A 22638-nucleotide genomic window follows, 5' to 3' on the forward strand; every position below is an offset into this window, starting at 1 on the left:
ATGTGTTATATCATATACTTCATACATATTAAAAAGTGTATTTAGCCTGCTGAACATACTAATATTTTCAATTCTTAACTACAACTAAGTTGTATAAATAATCAATAATAGTTAGATTAGACTTTTAAAAATCCTAACATATTCCTAAAATAATTTTTTTTCAAACTAAAAAGAGTAATTTTCATTAAAGAAAGAAATAAAATGGGCTTAAATATTTATGTGTACAAAAATATAATTTTAAAAAATAAAAAAAAACCCCAATATTCAATTTTCTGAATTGTAACATAATTGACAATTCGGATTCTCGAATTCAAATCAATGTGGTATTTGGGTTTGAACACCCCTAATTACGAAAAATATTATATGAGACGGTATCTCTATAAAATGTCTAATTGATCACCGTGAAATTGTAAATAAATATAAGTAATCAGTCTGGATTATAAAATTCAGTCTAATAGAGATTGAACTCTCATTTTAGAATTTGTGTAATTTCAATTCTTCAAGAGTCAACACAGTCCCTCTTTTTAAGTTCATGAGCTTTGACAGAAAAATAAAAGACAAAGAAAAACAAATTAATGGTCTTTTGTTGGAGCGCTCTACCATACTCTGGAAGTGTCGAAGTATTTGGGTTGGGTTGGGTTGCTGATTTCCGTCATTACCAACGTCAGATTATCCCCTAGTAAGATTCTCACTCTCATAGTTGTTTACCCGTCTTCAATTCCTTTGATTTCTCATTTCTGATACTCAATTTTTGTCTTGATTATGTTGCATTCGGAAGGAAGTGATTGATCAATGGATATAATATCACAGTTGCAAGAACAAGTTAACTTGATTGCATCTCTTGCTTTTAATACTTTTGGTACTCTTCAACGAGATGCTCCTCCTGTTCGCCTTTCCCCCAATTATCCTGAACCTCCTCCTAACCCTAATTCTAATTCTAATTCCAATCCTAACCCTAATCCTAACTCTGATGCTAGTGCTAATGCTAATGCTAATGCTAATTCAAATGCAAATCCTAATCCAAATGCTAATCCTAATGTTTCCCAACAACAGTCTGATACTTCCAACAATTTTGCTGATGAACCCAAAACCGCTAGTGCTGCTCTTGTAAAGGCTGCTAAGCAGGTAATCTTTTGTTGGGAGTTTTTTCATTTGGTTTATATATGATTTTTGCTTAAATTCTTGTATATAGTGTCAATCTACGCTATGTTTGGATGGGAGGATTGCATTTCCTTTGTTTAGATATCAAAAGGAATAGGAAGAAATTAGAGGGAAGGGAAGAACTTATTTACATGTTGTACAAAACAAATCCTTCCAATATTGGAAGGAAAACATACTTATACACTGTTTGGATAAGAATTTGGAAGGGAAAGGGAATGAATAGAAGGTAAAGGGCAGAGAAGGAAGGAAAAAGAAGAGGAAATAATAGAAGTCTCTAGGAAAGGAAGGGAGAGCATGAGAACTAGCTTTTTTTTTTCCAAATCTTTCCACATTTACACTTGGTTTGGATAATAGTTAAGGAGAGAAATTAAATGAAAGGAAGGGAAAGGAAGGGGTGAGAATAGCATGAGAAGTCTCTCTCGTTTGTTTAGGAGGACGAGGAAAGGAAAGGAAAGGAAGAGAAATAATTTGTTCCTTCTAAATCTATCCACATATGAAGGGATTTGGTTACCAACAAAAATAAAGGACTTCATCCCTTCAAATTCCTTCTTCCAAAATCTGTTCTTTCAAAAATTCCTTCTCTCAAAAAACATTGCCCAAACAGAAAAAAATATATCCTCTTAATCTCTTCCCTTTTTTCCATCAATCAAAACAAAGTGTTTGAGAGATTTGGTTATAAAAAATCAAGAGACTTTTGCTCCCTTCAAATTTCTTTTTTCTAAATTTCTCCCTTTCAAAATTTCTAACCGAACAAAGGAAATTATAACCCTTCAAATTCAATCCCTTCCTTTCCTCCAATTCCCCCTTCCCATACATGGTGTTATTGTCATTCCTCAACATTGGTTGATGAAACTCTATTATCAGTCTCAACCAGCTTATGCAATTGCTTGTAATGAGATCTTCTGAGACCAAACAGTCTTGTTGCGTTGTCGATAGTTATTGCTTATGCTTATTGGACCTTCTGAGACCAAATAGTTTTATCGGGTTGTTGATAGTAATTGCATATGCGTGTTTGGACTGCGTTGTTTTTTTTTACCAAGTTTAGGAATTCATCCGTCCACCATAAAAGACTATCTTACAGCTGCTTGTACCTATAGCAATTAGCAATGTGATCTCAAGGTATTTTTTATAATTTAATAAATTATATTTACTCATTAGGAGTTATTAAGCAGCAAAAAAGTTGTCCTCGAGGTACAAGATATATATTGTAGGCTTTGTGTGATACAATAATAAAACATCATTATTAAGCAGGGATTTATTTCTTGATATGTGTACCATTACAAGTCAGGTGATGTTGATGTGAAGTCAGTAACTCTTGTGCACTTATTATTTATGTAAATTGCATTGACTATCAGTTGAGATGACCTCTGACGTTGCAAACGTAAGATTGCGTATATCTTTTCCAAAACCTAGGTGGGAGCCACTTAATATTATTAAAAATTTGAAACAATAGAATGTTGTTGTAGAAGTGAATTAATATGAAAACAATTAAACAAGTATGCAATTTCATGATGCTACTTGTGTTCACATTATTTGCGAATTATTAGGTATAAATCTGTAAATGTTGGGCTTTACCTTATCTACCTGATTAGTATTCTCTTCTGTATTTTTTTTTTTTTTTTGACTGGTATGTGTCCTTTCTTATTCAAACTTGGTCATTTGCAGTTTGATGCTTTAGTTAATGCCCTACCATTGGATGAGGGAGGTGAGGAAGCCCAATTGAAAAGAATAGCTGAGCTTCAGGTATTCCAGTAGCTGATATGCTATGAAATCTCCATCCTTACTTTGTGGAGCCCACTAAAGCTGTATCTCTTGTATTCCCCAGGCAGAAAATGATGCAATAGGCCAAGAATTGCAGAGGCAATTGGAAGCTGCTGGTAATGGCTTCTCTCTCTCTCTCTCTGTTTTTCCCCCTTATTATACATATATTTGATGTTTTCTGCATGCAACATTTTCCTTAGAATTTTACGTGTGTGAAGCAAAGCTCCTTCCATAAATAACCTTTTAGTTTCAGTTAGTTTCCTTTGTAATAAAACTGAATTGCGCACTTGGTATGTGGCTAGATTTTCCATACCGATACAAATTTATGTTACTTGGTTTTTATGAATGTTGGCCCTTGATTTGAAAATAGATACTGGGTCAGTTAGTACTTTACAACTGTAAGTAAAAAAAAATTAATTGCTTTTCCCCCACTGAATATTTTTACTTTACAGTTTTGTGGCTGAGCCAACCCCATCCTTTCGGAATTAAGGACCTGACATTGTTGTGAACAGTTTTGTGGCTGGAAAAATTGGTTATAGACTTAGCTTCTTACTTGTGAAAAGCTAGTGGTTATGTATAAAATGTGTAGTTACTCTGATAATGAGGGGGTTTGTGTTCTTCTACCTCATTTATGTTTTACTGGTGCATCCTACTAGGCGTTTTGCAAGTACTTAGTACAATTGCGTGATGACCTCATGACCCCTTTAAGACGGGCAAAATAATTGAATAAGGGATTCATTTCCAAATGAGTTGAGCCCAAAATATGGAATAGTATAAACAAAATTCTTAAAATTGAAATTAGCTCCCGTTTATACATTTCTGAGATTGGTAACATTAGTTTAGTGCGGAGAGGTTCTTGGTAAAAGCAGCTCCCTGCCCCTTTCTTTCTCCGTCGTTTCTGTTGGCAATTTAAATGGACAAGAGTGACAATTGATTTGCAATCACTGATTTGCATCTTTTATCCTTTCTTTTACACCCAGATAAAGAGTTAAAGCAAGTCCAGGAATTGTTCAGCCAAGCATCAGATAATTGCTTAAATATGAAGAGACCATATTGATGAGTTATTTGCTGATGATGACCATGATTGTTCTTCTGGAGTTTTACTCAAACTAGTCAATCTTGAAGTATGCTCAACGTAGCCTTTTTCTCAACGAGATTCTGTTGTCTTTGTATAGTCCATTGGCTGTCCTGGAATCGGCACAGTTAGTTCAATGTTGTAGAATGAACTATAGCAATAGACAATATAGTTTTATTTTGAATTCTATCGTCGTTAATCTGACTTATAGTTGGAAGTTGAAATAGTTGATCTGTTTGGTTGTGCAATTAGCAACTCGAAGTACAAGTGATTGCTGCTGTGCAACTCGTAGAACCATTGGCAATTTGGTATTTAGATGCCGATGATGCTTATCATGTTTTAACTTCCAGTTGGATTCACTAGTTTTCTGCAAAAAACAACTCATTTAGATGTTTATGTTAACAACACTTGCTGCAGCGCAATCAGTTCTTTCACACATAAAGTGCAAAAATGTATCTTGCGAGGTTAAAGATTTGGATTTACTAGATGAAAAAATTCATGATTCTTTAAAAGGTTGCTATTTAAAGGAAAGATATATATGTTGCTAAACATTCAACTCTGTCTTTGCTTTTTAATAACTTGATTAAGAAATGTTTTAATGCCTTCAAAATTCGAGCAGCCAAGGAATACATGATCGCCAACGGAATCAGCTTGAATCATACATTCTATAATATCTAAGAGAACACCATAAATTTCAAAATTAAAGTGCGTCTAAAACCTCACAAAAAGCAGGCAAAACTTTCTACAGCCATATAAATTCCAATTTTAAGAAATTTAACCTAATAAGGGCTGAACTAAAGCAAATCTACATAAAGAATCTCCAAGCAAAGCAAATGAAACTAATCTGACCAACAAAATCTATTATACTACATTTGGGAATCTCTAGATTGACCAAAAATTCGAAAAGGTTTGAGGCTCCATGTAGAATCATGCTGCACCAAGGCAAACACCTCTCCTGTCATCGTAGGTGGATGAATCACTGCAGCAAACAATGCTGAACAGTTGCGAAATTAAAATATCATAACATCAACTAACCCGTTGCAGTTGTACTGGCATCTGAGCCAGCTAAGTGGGGATGGCAATTCAGTCCGAATCCGCCCCTGATCCGACTCGATCCGAGGATTTTAATCCGATTCGACTCCGAAGTGGAAAATATCCGACTCCGAATCCGATTATATAATCCGAGTCCGATTTAGAGTTGGACCGGAGCTGGACTTCATAAAAAATCCGATAATCCGACCGACTCCGACTCCGACTCCGACTCCGACTCGACCCGATTCGACCCGACATCCGACTCAACTTTTAATTTAAGGCATTTTTATATTTTGAAAAATTTGAACATTATATGAAAATAAGTTTATTCTAACAAAAATTGTAAACTTGACTATCTGATTGACTAATTACATATTTACATTGTAAGTGAGACTGAATTATTGTAAGTTTAATCAAGTTGAGTGAATGAAACTTATTAAAACAATCGATTAAATAATTATAGACTTACAGTCTTACATAGTTTTGAAGTTTTTTAAGTATAATGAAGCCTAAAACTAACTAAAACAAACGATTAGAAATATAGTATTAGTCTACATATTATTTAATATTAATTAATTAGATACTTAATTGATCGTTTAATAAAGATTTAATTGGAACTTGTCTAATATAGACTTGAAGCTTTGTCGTTACATTGTAAATGAGATTGAATATTGTAAGTTTGATCAAGTTGAGTGAATGAAACTTATCAAAACAATCGATTAGATTATTATAGACTTATAGTCTTACATAGTTTCGAAGTTTTTTAAGTATAATGAAACCTAAAACTAACTAAAACAAACGATTAGAAATATAGTATTAGTCTACATATTAATTAATATTAATTAATTAGATACTTAATTGATCGTTTAATAAAGATTTAATTGGAACTTGTCTAATATAGACTTGAAGCTTTGTCGTTACATTGTAAATGAGATTGAATATTGTAAGTTTGATCTGAGTGAATGAAACTTATCAAAACAATCGATTAGATTATTGCTAATTAGCTTTTTTAAGAAAATATTCATTAAAATAGTATTTACCATTAATTAAATTTAAGCCATTGATGATGTGTAATGTAGATGAATGAATGGTTTTGATAATGTCCACCTCATCTATCCTTAAAAACTTTCAATAACCAATTACATACAACTATGAATGCCACATGAATTTTGGATTTTAACCATTGATTTCAAAATGATTTCAATCTTAGCCCTTCATTAATGTTGACATAAGAATTCAAAGGTATTTAATTTTTTTTCATTAGTACGTACAATTAAGAAATTATATAATTATATTATTTATTAATCTTGTTATTTCTAATTTGTAGACGCTAAAGCAAATCCCCTTCAATATGCACCAATTTTTGAAGACGAGGATGTAGAAGGTATAGAAGAAGAATGATAATGGGTATGTTTAGTTTTGATTTATTTAAAATTAAGTTTTTGCTTACGACATCATTTATGCTTATATTACTTTTTTTTATAAACTTGTGTTAGGGAACTAAGGATGGATTTAATGATGTTGTAATGTTGAGCATGAAGAATTCAAGACTTCATCATTTATGTAATTTTAATGTTTGTTAATGTAATTTTAAAGAACTAAGGACTATTTTGTTTATTGTAACTGTAACTAAAGACTAATCTATATCAATTTTTTCGTGCTTTAAAATCATTAATATAGTATCGATATGAATAAATCTTGATAATAATCCGAACTCCGTCGGAGGTCCGAGAGTCCGAGTCGGAGCAATGTTGGAGTATGCATAATCCGACTCCGAGTGGAGGTGGACTGAAAAAAAAAGTCCGAGATTTATCCGGAGCAAAGTCGGAGGGTGGATAGTCCGAGCCGAGTCCGACCCATTGCCATCCCTACAGCTAAGGCATTGCGTACCCACCATATCCCAAATAACCACCGTAATACATGTTAGGATCCTGAAGAGCAGACACATATCCATATGAGTTATATCCTTGAGGATATCCATAATAAGCAGCATGGTCCCACTGGTTCAGATTAGGTTGTGACTGCAAAATAAAGCACCCAAATGAAACGTTCAGTAAGAAACCCCGAAGAAATTCTAAATCCCTACAGAAATGTCAACAAAGATTTACTTGTTTATTGTTAGGGCCATGGCCCCAAGAAAGTCTAAGATTTCGCCTGCCCAACTGCACTCCATTCAATGCCTGTAAGGCCACCTCAGCGCTAATCCTACCGAAACATCAACAACAAAAAATAAATTTAAGTTTTGCACACATGTGTGACTTGAAAAAATTTTCAGTATAACACCAACGATGGGTCACAAAACCATGCAGACCTGTTGGTAAATTGCACAAATCCACAATTCTTGCTCACTGGTATTTTTACGTGAACCACTTCCCCATAAAGACGGAATGCTCGTCCCAAATCTTCTTCAGTCGCATTGGGACCCAAATTACCAACAAAAATCTGGACAGAGTTGTCAAGTTATGGCATCATCAGATAAAAAGCAAAAAAACGAGTTCATTCGGAATCCAAATCACCCACAGTTGTGTTATTAGGATCACTATCATTTGAAATTCCCCGAGTATTCTGGTATGAAGCTGCATTCAAGATTGAAAAAATAAAGATAAGGCAACAAAAATCTAACAGAACTGACAAATTAAGACTAGTGTTCCTTCACAAGATGATGCAACTGGTACATCCTAAACATTCTTGAATGCAGAAATATAATCAGAAAAACAAATACAAACAGCCACAAGGCCTATAATTATAGTCTGAAGGTAAAAAGTGCACATAAAACTAGGTCTAAATAATGTTGCAATACAGCTCAGCAAAACCCCTAATCATCAGTAAAAAAAAACTCAAAAAATACTCGAGCAAATTAGCACAGAACAAGAGCATATACCCCTGAAATCTACAATACAATAGTTTACATAGATATTATTATCACAATCAGATACCTATCTCAAAAAATCAAAAAAAGTCAACACACAATGGGGGTGTTTGGCTAGCTGTTGTTAGCTTATAATTGGTAGCTAGTTGGAGTGATTGATTTGACTTGTTGATTTTATCAACTGGTAAAATCAACTAATTTCGAAGACACTGCTAGGAACGCTGTTAGCTTATAGCTAGAAGCAGCTTGTTCAAAAAAAGTTTATTCATAACAAGATGTTTCAACCAACTAATTTACCAAACACTTTGATTAGATGGTTTGGATACTGAACCATCTAAATGCACCAAATAAGATAAAGCTGCCCAATAATTTATTCAACCAAACACCCCAATTATGTTAGCGCATCCATCTAGCATTCAGCAATTGTTGAGTAGAGACCCCTTTCTCCGAAAACTTGGAAAAGAACATTTTATTTTTTCTCATCATCCAAAAAAGATGAAGGATCTAGAACCCAGATTCACATCACAAGCACAATTAAATGAGTTCACATACAACAACCAAGTTACAGACAACCATATCAACATAAGGTTTAACAAATTTGCACGAGACAAAAAGTCGTAGCCTCAATAATTCCACCAAATGATAACCAAGGTACATCTCACACCTACTAAAGAAAGCATGTGAACATCTCCCACTATCCCTATGAATTTGCTCCACTTGCAATGATTAAATGTCCCTTTGATTTTTCCCATTTACAACATTAAACATACCCACATCTCTCCTCCAACATGCTCTAGCGCCAACATAATGCCTTATCTCTAAAAAAATTGGTCAGGGACAAAAATCAAAGGGACACAAGGAACATAAATGAGCAGTTAGCCAAAATTTTCTAACTTCAAAACTATTATTAATGAGCACACAAAAAAAAAAAAAAAACAAGGGATTATAGCTAAAAAATTATAGAAAACACCTCAATATCAAAGTGATCAAACAAGCTAAGTGCTGATGCAACCCGTCCATTTTACTGCTAATATGATGAATAGAGTGCAAGATATAACTCACTCGTATTTCTTAATTGTAAGGTAAGAAAGAGTCAAGAACTCAACAGCGTAGAAAATGAAAATGATAAAAGAGAGGAAAAAAAGGAACATTGAGGAAAAATAAAAGCAAAGGAATAGTATAAATGGCATCCCCTAACACAAGTGAAACTAAACTGAACCGAATTTGATGGATGAAAATAAAGGATAAAAATGAAACTGAAAGGAAGAATAACTTGTAGCACTGAAAACTTCTGTAAATGGAAATTTTACGACATTACTGACCTATGCCAGGCAACGTAGTAAGGGGGTAACCATTTCTGCTGAATTCAGTCCCAGGCCCTAAATGATAGAGCCTCTTGACACCCTGCTTTGAGACAATGTGAGTTCTATAAGTTTTTCAGTTCAAAATTCATTAATTGTTCCCAAATTCTCAAACGAAAACACTGGAACTGAATTTCTATGCATCTCGAATGTACATCTGAATATAGAAAGGCCATAAAAATGTAAGGTAAACAACACAAAACGAAAACCTGCTTTCCACCTTAGCAATTATACATTCTAATAAAATATGAAGGCATTGAACCAGAACACAAGGCCAGCAAATCAAACAAGTGCATGATCACAAGAATCATATTATGCATATCTAGCTACCAAAGTTAAATTTAGCAAACCCATTCATGTACATACCTGCTCCACCAACACTTTTCTTGTTAGCAGCTGCTCCAATACACATTGCACGGCCTAAGCACATCGCACCATTCATCTCTGACATGGAGCGAATTTGTTCATTCTCATCTCCAAAACGAACAAATCCATATCCCTTGTTTCTACCAGTGAGCTTATCCATCATAACTACGGCACCTTTCACTGACGAGTAGCAATCTTTAAAAGTCTCTTGCAAAGTGTAATCAGTAACATCTGAAGCTAAATCTCCGACAAAAATTCTATAATCAGAACCATCCTCTCCCCTTTTCTCACCAGATCCATAGGAAGCCCAATTTAATCTGTAATTTTGCTCAACATTTGGCATCAAGGTATTATTGTAAGTCTGCAAAATTCTCTCAGCGGCAGCATGACTAGAAACTCAATAAATCCATAGCACTCTGACTGACTGGTTTGCTTATTACGAATGATTCTACTATTGACAAGCTGCAAGACTCAAGCACAGAATTAGTTGCTACAGAGATCGCAAATTCCCTCTTAGACGCATTAAAGAGGGGTCATAAAAGAACACCGTTCATACATAAAGCTATGTAACGTTTGCGGTATACAATGCATAAAACTAATGTAAGAAAGAACAGCTTTCCATTTAGAAAAACCAAACACAAGATTGATACTAACTTCCCACCCCAAAAACCCCATCAGGTACATGGTAGAAAATCACCTCAAATATGAGCAATCCAAAATGCCAATATCAAGGTTTCAAAAATCAGTAAAGAAGGTACAGAGCTATGTTGCTTTTTTATCCCCCTTGTATACTAAAAAAATGTATGTATCGAAACTTTCCAAAACACCTAAAATAGAACATCCCAAATACTACTCAAAACTATCAAATGTAAAAAATCAAAAAAGAAGCATACCCTCTCCATTCATATTATTCAAGGGATCTACATTGCACATGTTGATAGTAAAATTTAAAAGGTCCTAGTTTAAAAGTAAACATCAAACAAGATTCTCTCTAACTAATTCTTTTTTCTTGTAAAGTCTTCTTCAATTCCAAGTTTTATAAATTTGAGCAAAACGTAGAGTAGGCGTACGTGAGAAACATTATGGAACAAAGGGAGACACAAGATCTTAATTTCTCTTCGTCCCTTTCAGATCTCCGACATCTTCCTCTCACACGTATAATGTTCAATAAGAATCTTGAAAAATTGATAACAATAGATTCAGACTAAAGTCCATCCTAAAACACACAATTAACAAACGAATAATCAAAGCATCAAATGTTCGGACAATTTCAAGATTTTAAACGACAAAAGTAATCGAATAAACAATCCACAAATAATAATCATCAACTCAAAAATTGGAAAACTGATATATTCCTTGCGGGTTCAAGATAAAATCCATTCCAAAAGATATGGTGTAAAAACAAATCAAAGAGTCGAAAAAACAAAACGAACAAAAAAAAACACATATAAAAACCAACAATTTTAAAAAATAATGAAATATAGATATACACCTCGCCGGTATGAGCGAAACAACAGCTAATATAATTCTCATCCATCCAATACTGAAGACCCCCAATCCAAATCGTACGAACTTCATCAGAATTCGGAGGCGCTTGTTGTTGTTGAGGCTGCTGTTGTTGATACTGTTGTTCTGGAGGTTGTTGAGACCATATCTGTTGTTGTTGTTGTTGTTGTTGTTGTTGCTGCTGCTGTTGCTCCATCATCAATTGCTGTTGTTGTTGAGACTGTTGATAATAATGTTGTTGATCTATAGGAGGTTGTGCCGCCATTGAAGAAGGTTGGGAGCAACCATACCGTCTTGTTGTTGCCCTGGTTGCATCATTGTCGTTGATCGATGACAATTGAGAAACCCTGAGAGGTTAAAAATGAAAAGGAGGGAAATAGGAAGATCAAGAGGAGAAAGGGGTAAGAAAGAATTGTTGTGATTGGTGAGGTGATTGCTGATAGGATGATGGAGGACTCTTACTAGTATGTTGGACTTTTGTGATTTTAATTTATTTTTTAGTTTTATTTATTTTACTTTTTTTTGGCTTTTTGTAATTGTACTTCCTCATTCGTTATTTTTAGATTATAATTAGTTTTGAATTTATAAGTTAAAATATAATCGAGTGGAATTTTATTTAATTCCTCTCAATGTACAGATTATTAATATTTTTTTATAATTTTTTATTATTCATAATTAGAGATATTATAAATTGAATTTATGCAGTAAACTGCGTGAAAAGTCAAATAGTGCAAGTATTTTAAAACGGAAGAAGTAGTAATTTTACAAATCACGATGATTGATCGGAAATTTTTACTCGGAGATATATGTCTTTCAACTAAAATAAGTGGGTTTGTGGTTTAGGCCTTCAGATTTTTGTGAGAGACTGGTTCTTGGTGAATGTAACACCTGAATTTCCTCCGTTCCCTTGCGGTTTGGAGGAAATTCATTGCAGTTTGGAGGAAATTCAAGTGTTACAGTGAAACTAATTCAAAATAATAAATTTATATGCTAAAATTGGGATTAATTAGTCATTTAATCTATATAGTAAAATCGTCTCATAGAAGGTTTTGTGTATTTGAAATACTTATTTAATATTTAACACTATAATTTTAATTTTAAGATAAGATTGACACTTTAAATTTTTTAAAAAAATAAATACTTTAAATAAATATCAAAATACTGATTTTTGGTTGTTCACACGTTATGAGGATATGACTTAATACATTTGAGAAGACCAATTGAGGTCAAACTTACCCAATAATGATTTTGTCTAGTAAATAAAGTAAGCAAATTACAAATTATAGTACATTGAGCATATTTTTTTCCCTCAATTTTAAACTTTTTGGATTCATGAGTTAATATGTTGCATTATGTTGCATTTAACTACAGAATTAGAAATATATCAAATGGGTTTAGTTCATATATTATACAGGTTCATCCGAATTGAAATTAACTTGTTAACTAAATGCGTTATATATAGTTTTTTTTCAAATTTAGAATTCTAACCTTAATCCAATCAATCAATAAACAGATCAGGTTGAGTCGATCTAATAACTTTTTTGGTTATAAAAATCTCAATCTTACCCACTTAAATAGGATTAGACTTAGATCAGGTTAAAATGTTGATTAAGTCAGCTTTTGACAACCTTACTTACAATGTTTTTATTGATCATTTATATTATTGATAACATCCCCACTTGTATGAGACCGTGTCATATAAGAAATTGTGCGTTGATAAACAACGAACAACCAACAAATTTTTTTACACAAATTCTTAGTTGAAGCTGTCCCACTATGAGACATTTTTAATTGAATTAGCCAAAACTATTTTTAAAAAATAACCACTTCTTGTATATAAATGTTTTCTTTGTTTTTTTTTATATTTTTTATAAATAAGCTTTTTATATGAATCTGTTTCATAGTAAAACAATCTCATACAAAATAAATATGCTAAATATTTTATAACGAATATCTCACATACTTCTATTTCATATGACTTAACAATTAACAAAAATTGATACTACTATAAATCGTATCATAAATGTTAAACACGTCGAGTGAAACTGACCAAGATTTCACCCTAACAATTCACTTGCCAAAGCGAGAAATTTTGACCCTTGGGCTTGTTTTCTTGACTTGAGTCTTCCATTTTCTTCTAATGTCCAATTCTCAATTTACTGCTGTCTGCAGTTAGTCACAGATTCAATCATTCAACACACCATATTGGTTCTAATGTCCATATTGGTTCAGATCTTGGTAGCTTGGCAATAAGTGGAAGAATGGACGTGTGTTGTTCAACCATATGCACATGCATCTCCCAAGTTATTCTGATTCTGCACTTAGTAATTCACCCATGGATCTTGAATGTAATGAGAGCCAAGACAGCTAGGAAGGGGGATGAATTGATCATGGAAGAATAGATACAAAGGCAAGAACAAGGAAAGCCAACAACATACACAGAACACTAAAAACAGTAGCAGAACAGCACAGCCGCAAACCAGCCGCAAACCAAGCCTTGACCATGAAGCTTTAGACCTAACCAATCATGGGGACGTGATCTCTATACATAGGCCTAGCCATAAAGGTCCAAGATTCATGCTAATAGTGCACACAGCTCTCTGAAATCCGTGCACAAGGTCCTCCAGTCAGCAGGTCGATGCTGAGATCAGAACTGGTGTTCTGACTTGGTGACCAGGTGACCTTGCAAGGGATGTCCCGAGCTAACCCACACACTTTGGGAGACATGAAGGATAAAAATGGAATCTCTATACTTGGATCTTTCCATCAAGACCTTAATTGCCTCTTATCCATCACGGGAAGACCCAAAGAAATGGAGCTGAAGGTCGAGTGTTCAGCGGATAGTGCAGCAAAATAAGAATTCTGTTTTCTGATTTTTGATCCTTAAAATGTGCACATGTTAGTCACGTGATACTTTTTAGCCGTTATTCTTGTTTGGGGGCGTGTCATAAGCCTTGTCATTGTATTTCCCACTTCCCATATGTCTATATATAGATGGCTCATTCATTGTAAACAAGTTAGTTGATTTTAATGAAAACATTTCAGAAAAAATTCAGTGTTTGAATTTTTTTTCAATTGCCTTTGCAATTGGGTTACTAGGGCCAGTTTGCCCTTCGTGTTGGTGTGAATCCTTGATCAGCCTTCAAGGCCACACTACACCCTATCCAAGAACGTTGATCATTCCATTGATTGATCAAAGGAATGCATCGGGGTTGTATTGAGAGGAGGTCTGGCAGTCCAGCTCTTGTCAATATGCTGCATGTCAGCCTTGGAATATCCCCCCCATTTCGTATCAAATCCAAGGTCATGCGTTGACCACGCGTACTTGGATCAATTGGTATCAGAGCCTCAAAGTCCTTGGGGTTCATAATTCAATCGGTTTTTTATGAGAAACAACAGATAAAAGTCGCAAAAACAAGAAGAATAGAAGCTGTCAGAAACTGACTGCATTTGGGGTCGAAAGTAGTGGTGTTTTGGGGATCGTATTGTGATTTGTTTTCAAAACTGTTTTTACACGGTATTTGTGGTTGAGTTGGGAAACTTTTGGCTTTGGAATCTTTGGATTTGGTGTTGTGGTTAAGGAGATATGAATTTTTCTTTACTGACTGCCCAAAACTGATGAAATCCGGGTACCTTGGTAAGTTGTCTTCGAAAACCTATCAAGATTCTTTTATTTGGCTCTCATCTTTCACCAAATTATCAATAACTATCCTATATTCATTAAACCACATCATTTGTGCACTTTTTCTTACGTTTCATAGGTTTCTTGATTGACCCATTTCATTGTTGTTTCTCAAAGTACAGTAGAGTCTCATTTGTACTTTTCTTCTGTATTTTCATTGTGTCTCTTTCATTTTTGAGTCTTTTTCATTGTTTCTTTTTTTCATTTTGGGTATTTTTGAGTCTATTTTTTTATTCAGTCTTGTGGTGTAGTCATTGGAGTTGTGGAAAAAAAGATGCGCAAGTGTTTTAGACCAAAGGTCACAAAACAGTTCAGATTGGATGTTTGGAGGAATTTTTTTTAATTGTGATCAAACTAGACCACGTATTTGAGTATTTCCAATTTGGGGTGTTTGTAGACATCTTGAGGTGTGTTGTCACCAAGTTTCATCATACTTGGAGTTGGTTTGGTCGGGTTTTCAATAGCAAACATTTCATACTGATTTCTGAATTTGGCTGTTTGGTTCTGATTTGCCTCCTGTCTTGTGCACACATCAATATTACTAGTAGTTGTTGCGGTGTTTTTGGGGTTATGTGTAGAAAGCATGCAAGGAGAGGGTCAAGAATTGAGGACAATTCTTTTTCCAAGAAGGGGAGATTGAACCATATTGGTTCAGATCTTGGTAGCTTGGCAATAAGTGGAAGAATGGACGTGTGTTGTTCAACCATATGCACATGCATCTCCCAAGTTATTCTGATTCTGCACTTAGTAATTCACCCATGGATCTTGAATGTAATGAGAGCCAAGACAGCTAGGAAGGGGGATGAATTGATCATGGAAGAATAGATACAAAGGCAAGAACAAGGAAAGCCAACAACATACACAGAACACTAAAAACAGTAGCAGAACAGCACAGCCGCAAACCAGCCGCAAACCAAGCCTTGACCATGAAGCTTTAGACCTAACCAATCATGGGGACGTGATCTATATACATAGGCCTAGCCATAAAGGTCCAAGATTCATGCTAATAGTGCACACAGCTCTCTGAAATCCGTGCACAAGGTCCTCCAGTCAGCAGGTCGATGCTGAGATCAGAACTGGTGTTCTGACTTGGTGACCAGGTGACCTTGCAAGGGATGTCCCGAGCTAACCCACACACTTTGGGAGACATGAAGGATAAAAATGGAATCTCTATACTTGGATCTTTCCATCAAGACCTTAATTGCCTCTTATCCATCACGGGAAGACCCAAAGAAATGGAGCTGAAGGTCGAGTGTTCAGCGGATAGTGCAGCAAAATAAGAATTCTGTTTTCTGATTTTTGATCCTTAAAATGTGCACATGTTAGTCACGTGATACTTTTTAGCCGTTATTCTTGTTTGGGGGCGTGTCATAAGCCTTGTCATTGTATTTCCCACTTCCCATATGTCTATATATAGATGGCTCATTCATTGTAAACAAGTTAGTTGATTTTAATGAAAACATTTCAGAAAAAATTCAGTGTTTGAATTTTTTTTCAATTGCCTTTGCAATTGGGTTACTAGGGCCAGTTTGCCCTTCGTGTTGGTGTGAATCCTTGATCAGCCTTCAAGGCCACACTACACCCTATCCAAGAACGTTGATCATTCCATTGATTGATCAAAGGAATGCATCGGGGTTGTATTGAGAGGAGGTCTGGCAGTCTAGCTCTTGTCAATATGCTGCATGTCAGCCTTGGAATATCCCCCCATTTCGTATCAAATCCAAGGTCATGCGTTGACCACGCGTACTTGGATCAAGTTAGTCACAGATTCAATCATTCAACACACCAGATTTTTATCTACTACTTTCTATTTCTAGAGTTCAATGTTCATACACTTCGGGACAAATGCAAGTCTTGATTCACTCCAACTTCTAAGCAAGTAAATCTGGTAATAATTTCACATTTTCTCTTTTTATTCAAAGTGTATCATTTAGGTAGCAGTTTAGCATAATTTTTCTCATCATCACTATAAAATGTATGCTGCTATACTTTACAATATGTTTATTTTTACATCTGGGTCGCACAATTCTTGAAAGATTTACAATTTACATGCTTTAATCAAGAACAATTATCTTTTTGGTATCTGGGAAGTGTAATTCTTGCAATTAGCTTTCTGGGTTTTCCATCAAATCAATCTTATCATTTCTAAAAATGTATGCTGCTTAACTTTAAGTAGGACTTTTTTTACATCTGGTTTGCACAATTCTTGAATGATTTACATGCTCAAATCAAGAAAATAATCTTTTTGGCATCTGGGAAGTGTAATTCTTGCAATTAGCTTTCTGGGCTTTCCCTCAACTATGATAATTCCTTACAAAGATCTGCTTTTTTTGTTGAATATTGAGAAGCGGATTGCAATTGAGGGTATACTTACTGTTGAATTTTCAGGGGATTTCTTGTTGTGTTTTCTGATTGGAAGTTTGTGATCTGAAGTTCACATGGATTTGCATTTGAAAAAATTGTTTGGTAGATTCCATGAGCAATTTGGATGTGGACCAGGACTTGGTCCTGCATCTGCAACTTGTTTGTTTAATGTGGACGGTGTAGATGCTGCCTTCATCAAGGCATTATATGGAGCTGCTGCAGCTCTATATAGGACTGATCCATGGAAAAGATTGCGCCCAGGACACTTCTTTGGTGTCCGGGTGGGCAGAGAATTGGAATGGTCTGGAAGGAAGCAGCTGTTTCCATGTGTCCAAACCATTGGTGGGGATGGTGGGGATGTGGCATTTTATTTGTTTCGATCTGTTGATGATGCTCGGAATGCAACCAAGCCAAGAGAGACGGTTCCTGTACCGAACACTGAGGTTATGAGGGTGACATTTGAGCTAGAAAATTTGATGTTTCCTTCTCATAGAAAAATGGTCAAATTTTTGGCCTTAGAAGTTTCTGGAACTGAGTGCTATCCAATTTTCGATGTTATCTGTTGCACTTCGAGTGGTGAGCTTAAATATAGGAATCCGACGTATGAAGAACTTAGGTTTGCATATGCTGCCATGAAGGGTATAACATTAGTTCACCCTTTGCTCCAAGATGTGCAAGCTACTTCATATCCGACACAATTGATGTGTTTCGAGCCACTCATTGAGACGGTGGATGTTCAATGGCCAGCGGTAATGGCTAAGAGCAATGACATTGTGGCGGTTACCATTTCACACCCACCTGGTCAAGCATATGAAGAAAAAACCATATCATCAGCCAATTCAACTCCCAACAAGTATTCAGAAGCAGCTAGAGAAGATAGTTTTGGTGACGTTAAAATGTATTCAAATGCTTCTTTGAGGCGATGTGCTATGTGTGATCGAGAATTTCACATGGATCAGTCCTTTCCTTGCAGTAAGTGTCGTGCCATAGTTTACTGCAGCCCGAATTGCCAAAAGCAGCATTGGAAGGAATCTCACAAGAGCATATGTGGTTTGTACAAAGCCATGATGGAGAGAGAAGAGGAGCTTGCGATAAATATATTTTCGTTTCCTTCATCGGCTGATCATCCTTGCAAGTGGCTTGAGTCTCTTGACCTCCATCATAAAGGAATGTGGAGAAGGAAGTGTGGCTGCTATTCTAATAGGCCCTTTGGTCTTCTTCCTGTCAAAGCTGGTCTTTCGGAATCTTGGGGCGGACTTGATGATGATGAATACCCACAAGATTCTCCATTTTCGAGTCATCTGACTGATGGGATCTCAAGTCCTATCCTTCTTTCTGGCTGGTCGGAGTACTACAACCTGAGATCATTGCCACTGTCTAGCCCTGTTGCGGATATTCTTTCGCACCCATTAACAGTATATTACATACTAACGGCATTGAGCATCACTTCAAAGAATCGTTTGCTAAAAGGAAAAGAGGTCATTGTTCATTATTTGGGTCCTGAAGGAGAGTTAGACTGGATAACTGCTTTTGCTGAAATGGGTCACCTGCTTAATGGTATTGGCAACATACAGATTGTCATGGTGGGGCCAGAGGTTCCTACAAATTTATCCGGAACCACTTCAGGAATTGGGAGCAGAGTGAGGATAAATCTCGCTAGGGGTATCTATCAAGAAGAAGCCACCTACTTGCCTTCTCCTCACGTTATTGTCGCTTTGAACTGTGGATTAGAGAACAATTCAAGTTGGGGCGGAGCTCTGGAGCTAATCAAGTCGATGGGTATCCCTGCATTTTTCACTGATCAGTCGGAGGTTTCATGCACAAATGCTAAGCAAGTTCTTCGTTCTGCTGGCCTGCATATCACTCATCCTGTCACTCCCAATCCTTTTCGTTCTCCTGTGCGGAACTATGGGCCTTCAACAAATATGCCTTCTTACAGTAATTGTTTCTTGCTTGGAGTGAATACATGATCACCAATCATGTGAATTGGATCGGCATATTCAGTATATGACGGAGAAATCTATCTTGAAGATTTAAGCTTATAGGTATCTGCTCAACAAACTAAAGTCTTTTGCACATGTAATGGAACTTGATTTTGAAATCATTGTTTTTATGCTGTGATTTTACAACTGTATATTGAGTGTTAAATCTTGTAGTTTATCCCATAGGCTCAGTACTCTATATGATTTCACTTTATCAATTCATTAGGCAGATTACCGATTGATTTACTGCATGCAAGGTGTGGATTACCAAGTGCTGATGTGTTCATTGTGCCTCTGTAAATGTTATAAGGAGACTCCATTAATGTTTGAAATCTGATCTATATTGGACCCTTTCATCAACTTAACTTCATCTTTTACACGGAGTTTGTTCTTCTGTAATTTTAGAATCGTAATCTTATGGAAAGAACATAGCATCCTCTGCAATGTTTTCATTTTTCATGTAGTGATAAAGTTAGGATTTATTGATTCTCAGAAGGTGGCAACCCTATACAATTACACTCCCCTTCACCATGCTAATAGGGGCAAATTTAGGACATTAGTATAAGGTGGGCTGGACCAGTGTAACATGATTCACCATATAATTTGCTTTTTGTTACCCTTGAAACAATCATATAACTCTTGGCTTTTGTTACCGAGAATATATGATGATCGGCTCAATGCAAATAACTCTTCTCGCCAAGCAGCATTGATTCGACTACTGTAATCATCATGAATTTCACTGAGATTTTCGGCTAACATTTTGATCGCCAATGGAAGGCCATCGAGATTGTGTATCACAGTTCGTGCAATACGAAGAGTCTCGCTTTCTAAATGCATTATATTAGTCCCCACTTCACTCTCAAACAGCTCCCAAGCCTCAGCTTCGCAAAGTGGTTTTATTTCGAATATTTCTTTGCGTTTGATTTTTCTCGTAATCTTTCTACAGACGGAAAAATTCCTTGAAATCACTATCAGCTTTGAACCTGCATCAGGTTCTGGGATTCCAATATCGTGCAATGAAAAGGGTTGCCACATAGAATCTAATACCAGCAGAAACCTCCCCATTTGCACCAGTGCACTCCGCAGCGCCTTAGACCTTTCGACATTATCTGTAATTCCCGAAAGGTCTACATGTAACTTGCTTGCAAGCTCTTCTTGAACATGTTTGAGTCCCAATCCATACTCGACATTCACCCAAACGATACTCTCGAAACCCGCCAACTCTATAAGCACTTTGTTATGGATGGCTGCCGCTAGAGCGGACTTTCCAACACCGGCTATTCCATGAATACACACAGTTCCATTGGCTTCCACATTTTTAACCAGCTCCCAAATCTTCTGTTGTATGTCTTCTCGAGCACAACCGACAAGGCTAACCTCTGGCTGTTTAGACCCTTTGATCTTAATTTGTTGATTGATTTGTTTGACATTCTCCAATAAAACATCGAGTTCTTGAAGCTTATCTTCAATTGACTTGACAGCACCATAGCGGTAGCAAACATTATCGTTCAGACGGTTTTCCAAGTCCGGGACATTCACTCCATCTAAAAATTTTCTAGCTTCACGGATCCATGGACGAGGATCGGGCTTAATCACATCAAAACTATTTAGTTTCTGTTGAAGTCCTTCAATCAAAATTTCCAAGTTGTGCACTTTTACTTTCAGAATCGACAAATTGATTCTACTCGTTCGATAAGAATTATAAATGCAAGCTGATGAGCCTGCAATAGATGTCAACAGTCCGAAAATAGCAGCTCCAAGAGTGATAATGTCCGATGCTGCAAAAGGAAAGGACGGAGTAAACATCACAATGTTGCAGTCTCGTTTTATCATCATCGACATCAAAGTGAACACCAGGGTTTGAACGGTTGGTTGGATAGATTATTTCCCTTGTAACGACAAAGAGATTGTTTCTGCCCATGATAGTCTATTTTGCTATAAGCCTATAAATAATGTCTATGTCTATGTTACTCGAACTCTTCATTTTGCTTCACATACCCGCGTCCGATCCGTGATGCTCGGACATTGGTATGGCACTTAGGCACTTTATTTTAGGCGTAAAATAAAATATTTAGACGTATCCGACAATTGAATATGTACCAGTATCTGGCATCAGTATCCAAGTCAAAGTAACATAGGTCTTTATATCTAAAAATTAGAGAAACAAGGAAGTAAAGTACCCAACATGGCTTTAAAAATACTCCGCTTCTCTGAACTGCCGCATGAAATTCCTTAAGTAAGCACCTCAGCTCTGATGATACTGTGACATGAAACTTCAGCATATACAGTAGTCCATAGGTAATAGCCAAAGTTAAACTTGTGTCACGAGCCACGCCGATGAAACATGGACAACCAAGTGTAGAAATGCACCCGGAAACAACTGGACTAAAGAAATATGTTTCATATAAGAAGAGAAAGTAATTAACACAAATTGACAGCAAAGTCTGCTTCTATAGAAAAATAGAATTCCAGCCAAATGCAGAAAATTTATATTATGACTTGATTATAAAAGTTTCATCTAAGTTTGGGAATTTGTTAGCCTAATTTTGATTATCTTTGGAACTGACTATCTTTTACGCTGATTTGTTTTGGATCATGTTGCTGACTCCTACGGGCAAGAGGGGGAGAGGGAATTAATCTTCTTGTAAGTCGTGAGAATCAAACACTTATCATAAATCGTAAAGGAAAATATTTCATCACTAGAATAACCCATGATTCTTCTGTCTATACTATTTTTGACTTATCATATTTTTTTTCCCATTTTTTGTGTCTAGGGTTTTAATATTGCTAGTCCTCCAAAATTAGTGAAAATCACAAGTGTTCAGTTCAAGAATATGAAATAAATCAAACATATATATATGAGAGATAAGTCAAATGTAAAAATACCTTCTTGGTATCCCAGATTACACTTCAGCCTTCACCTATTTCATTGGGTAGATATAAAATAGCTATAAAATTTAACCCAGAAATGAGAATCTGCTTCAAAATTCAGAAATAAAATTTCATCAAAATAAAGCAAAACTTACAACAATGGAGATAAAAAATGGTGGCTACAACTTACCTGTCATTATTTAAGCTTCTGTTTCTAAAATCTAAAATGCAAAGTAAAGACAATTCCTAAACTGAATGAGAAAAAGTATCTGGAAACAGTAGTTTCTAATGAATAATGCTAGAAAGAAAGTTGGCAAAACGTGAAGGCTTAGTTTTGTTTTATAATTACCATACTGGAGTTAAGTTAGTTTGATATTCTGACATGAAATCAATAATTATATTCTGATATCATTGAGAAGGCTAAGAACATGCAAACAAAAATTATTAAGCTTTTGATTGACTCGATTCTTCAACATGATATGAGAAGACATTGTGACTATGGTCACGGGTTTAAATCTTAATTACCTCTCAAATTCAAGTGGAATATTTCTGACCAAATATAAAGAGAGTTTGTGTTGCATTCACACTTTCAACTCAAGGGCTCTCGT

The 22638-nt window shown here is 35.6% G+C and overlaps 3 protein-coding genes and 1 pseudogene across 3 annotated transcripts; 2 read left to right on the plus strand and 2 right to left on the minus strand.

Moving 5' to 3' along the window:
• The first annotated feature begins 483 nt into the window (after positions 1-483).
• LOC130814987 (mediator of RNA polymerase II transcription subunit 21-like) lies at positions 484-4439 on the plus strand. The gene is made up of 5 exons (XM_057681305.1): positions 484-679; positions 779-1125; positions 2827-2904; positions 2987-3038; positions 3903-4439. The coding sequence occupies exons 2-5, from the start codon at positions 793-795 to the stop codon at positions 3977-3979; spliced, it is 540 nt and encodes a 179-aa protein (XP_057537288.1). The 5' UTR covers positions 484-679; positions 779-792; the 3' UTR covers positions 3980-4439.
• Positions 4440-6323: 1884 nt separating this feature from the next.
• On the minus strand, positions 6324-11637 carry LOC130814990 (polyadenylate-binding protein RBP45-like; annotated as a pseudogene).
• A 1958-nt stretch (positions 11638-13595) lies between these two features.
• LOC130814989 (uncharacterized) lies at positions 13596-19337 on the plus strand. The gene is made up of 2 exons (XM_057681307.1): positions 13596-16701; positions 17202-19337. Exon 2 carries the CDS (start codon positions 17252-17254, stop codon positions 19145-19147), a length of 1896 nt encoding a protein of 631 aa, XP_057537290.1. The 5' UTR covers positions 13596-16701; positions 17202-17251; the 3' UTR covers positions 19148-19337.
• A 338-nt stretch (positions 19338-19675) lies between these two features.
• On the minus strand, positions 19676-22138 carry LOC130814991 (probable disease resistance protein At1g52660). The gene is made up of 3 exons (XM_057681308.1): positions 22046-22138; positions 21340-21539; positions 19676-20937 (listed from the first exon to the last, which is right to left on the minus strand). Exons 2-3 carry the CDS (start codon positions 21344-21346, stop codon positions 19751-19753), a joined length of 1194 nt encoding a protein of 397 aa, XP_057537291.1. The 5' UTR covers positions 21347-21539; positions 22046-22138; the 3' UTR covers positions 19676-19750.
• Positions 22139-22638: the final 500 nt, after the last annotated feature.

This window comes from Amaranthus tricolor, chromosome 6 (assembly GCF_026212465.1).
Source record: "Amaranthus tricolor cultivar Red isolate AtriRed21 chromosome 6, ASM2621246v1, whole genome shotgun sequence".
Classification (NCBI taxonomy): domain Eukaryota; kingdom Viridiplantae; phylum Streptophyta; class Magnoliopsida; order Caryophyllales; family Amaranthaceae; genus Amaranthus; species Amaranthus tricolor.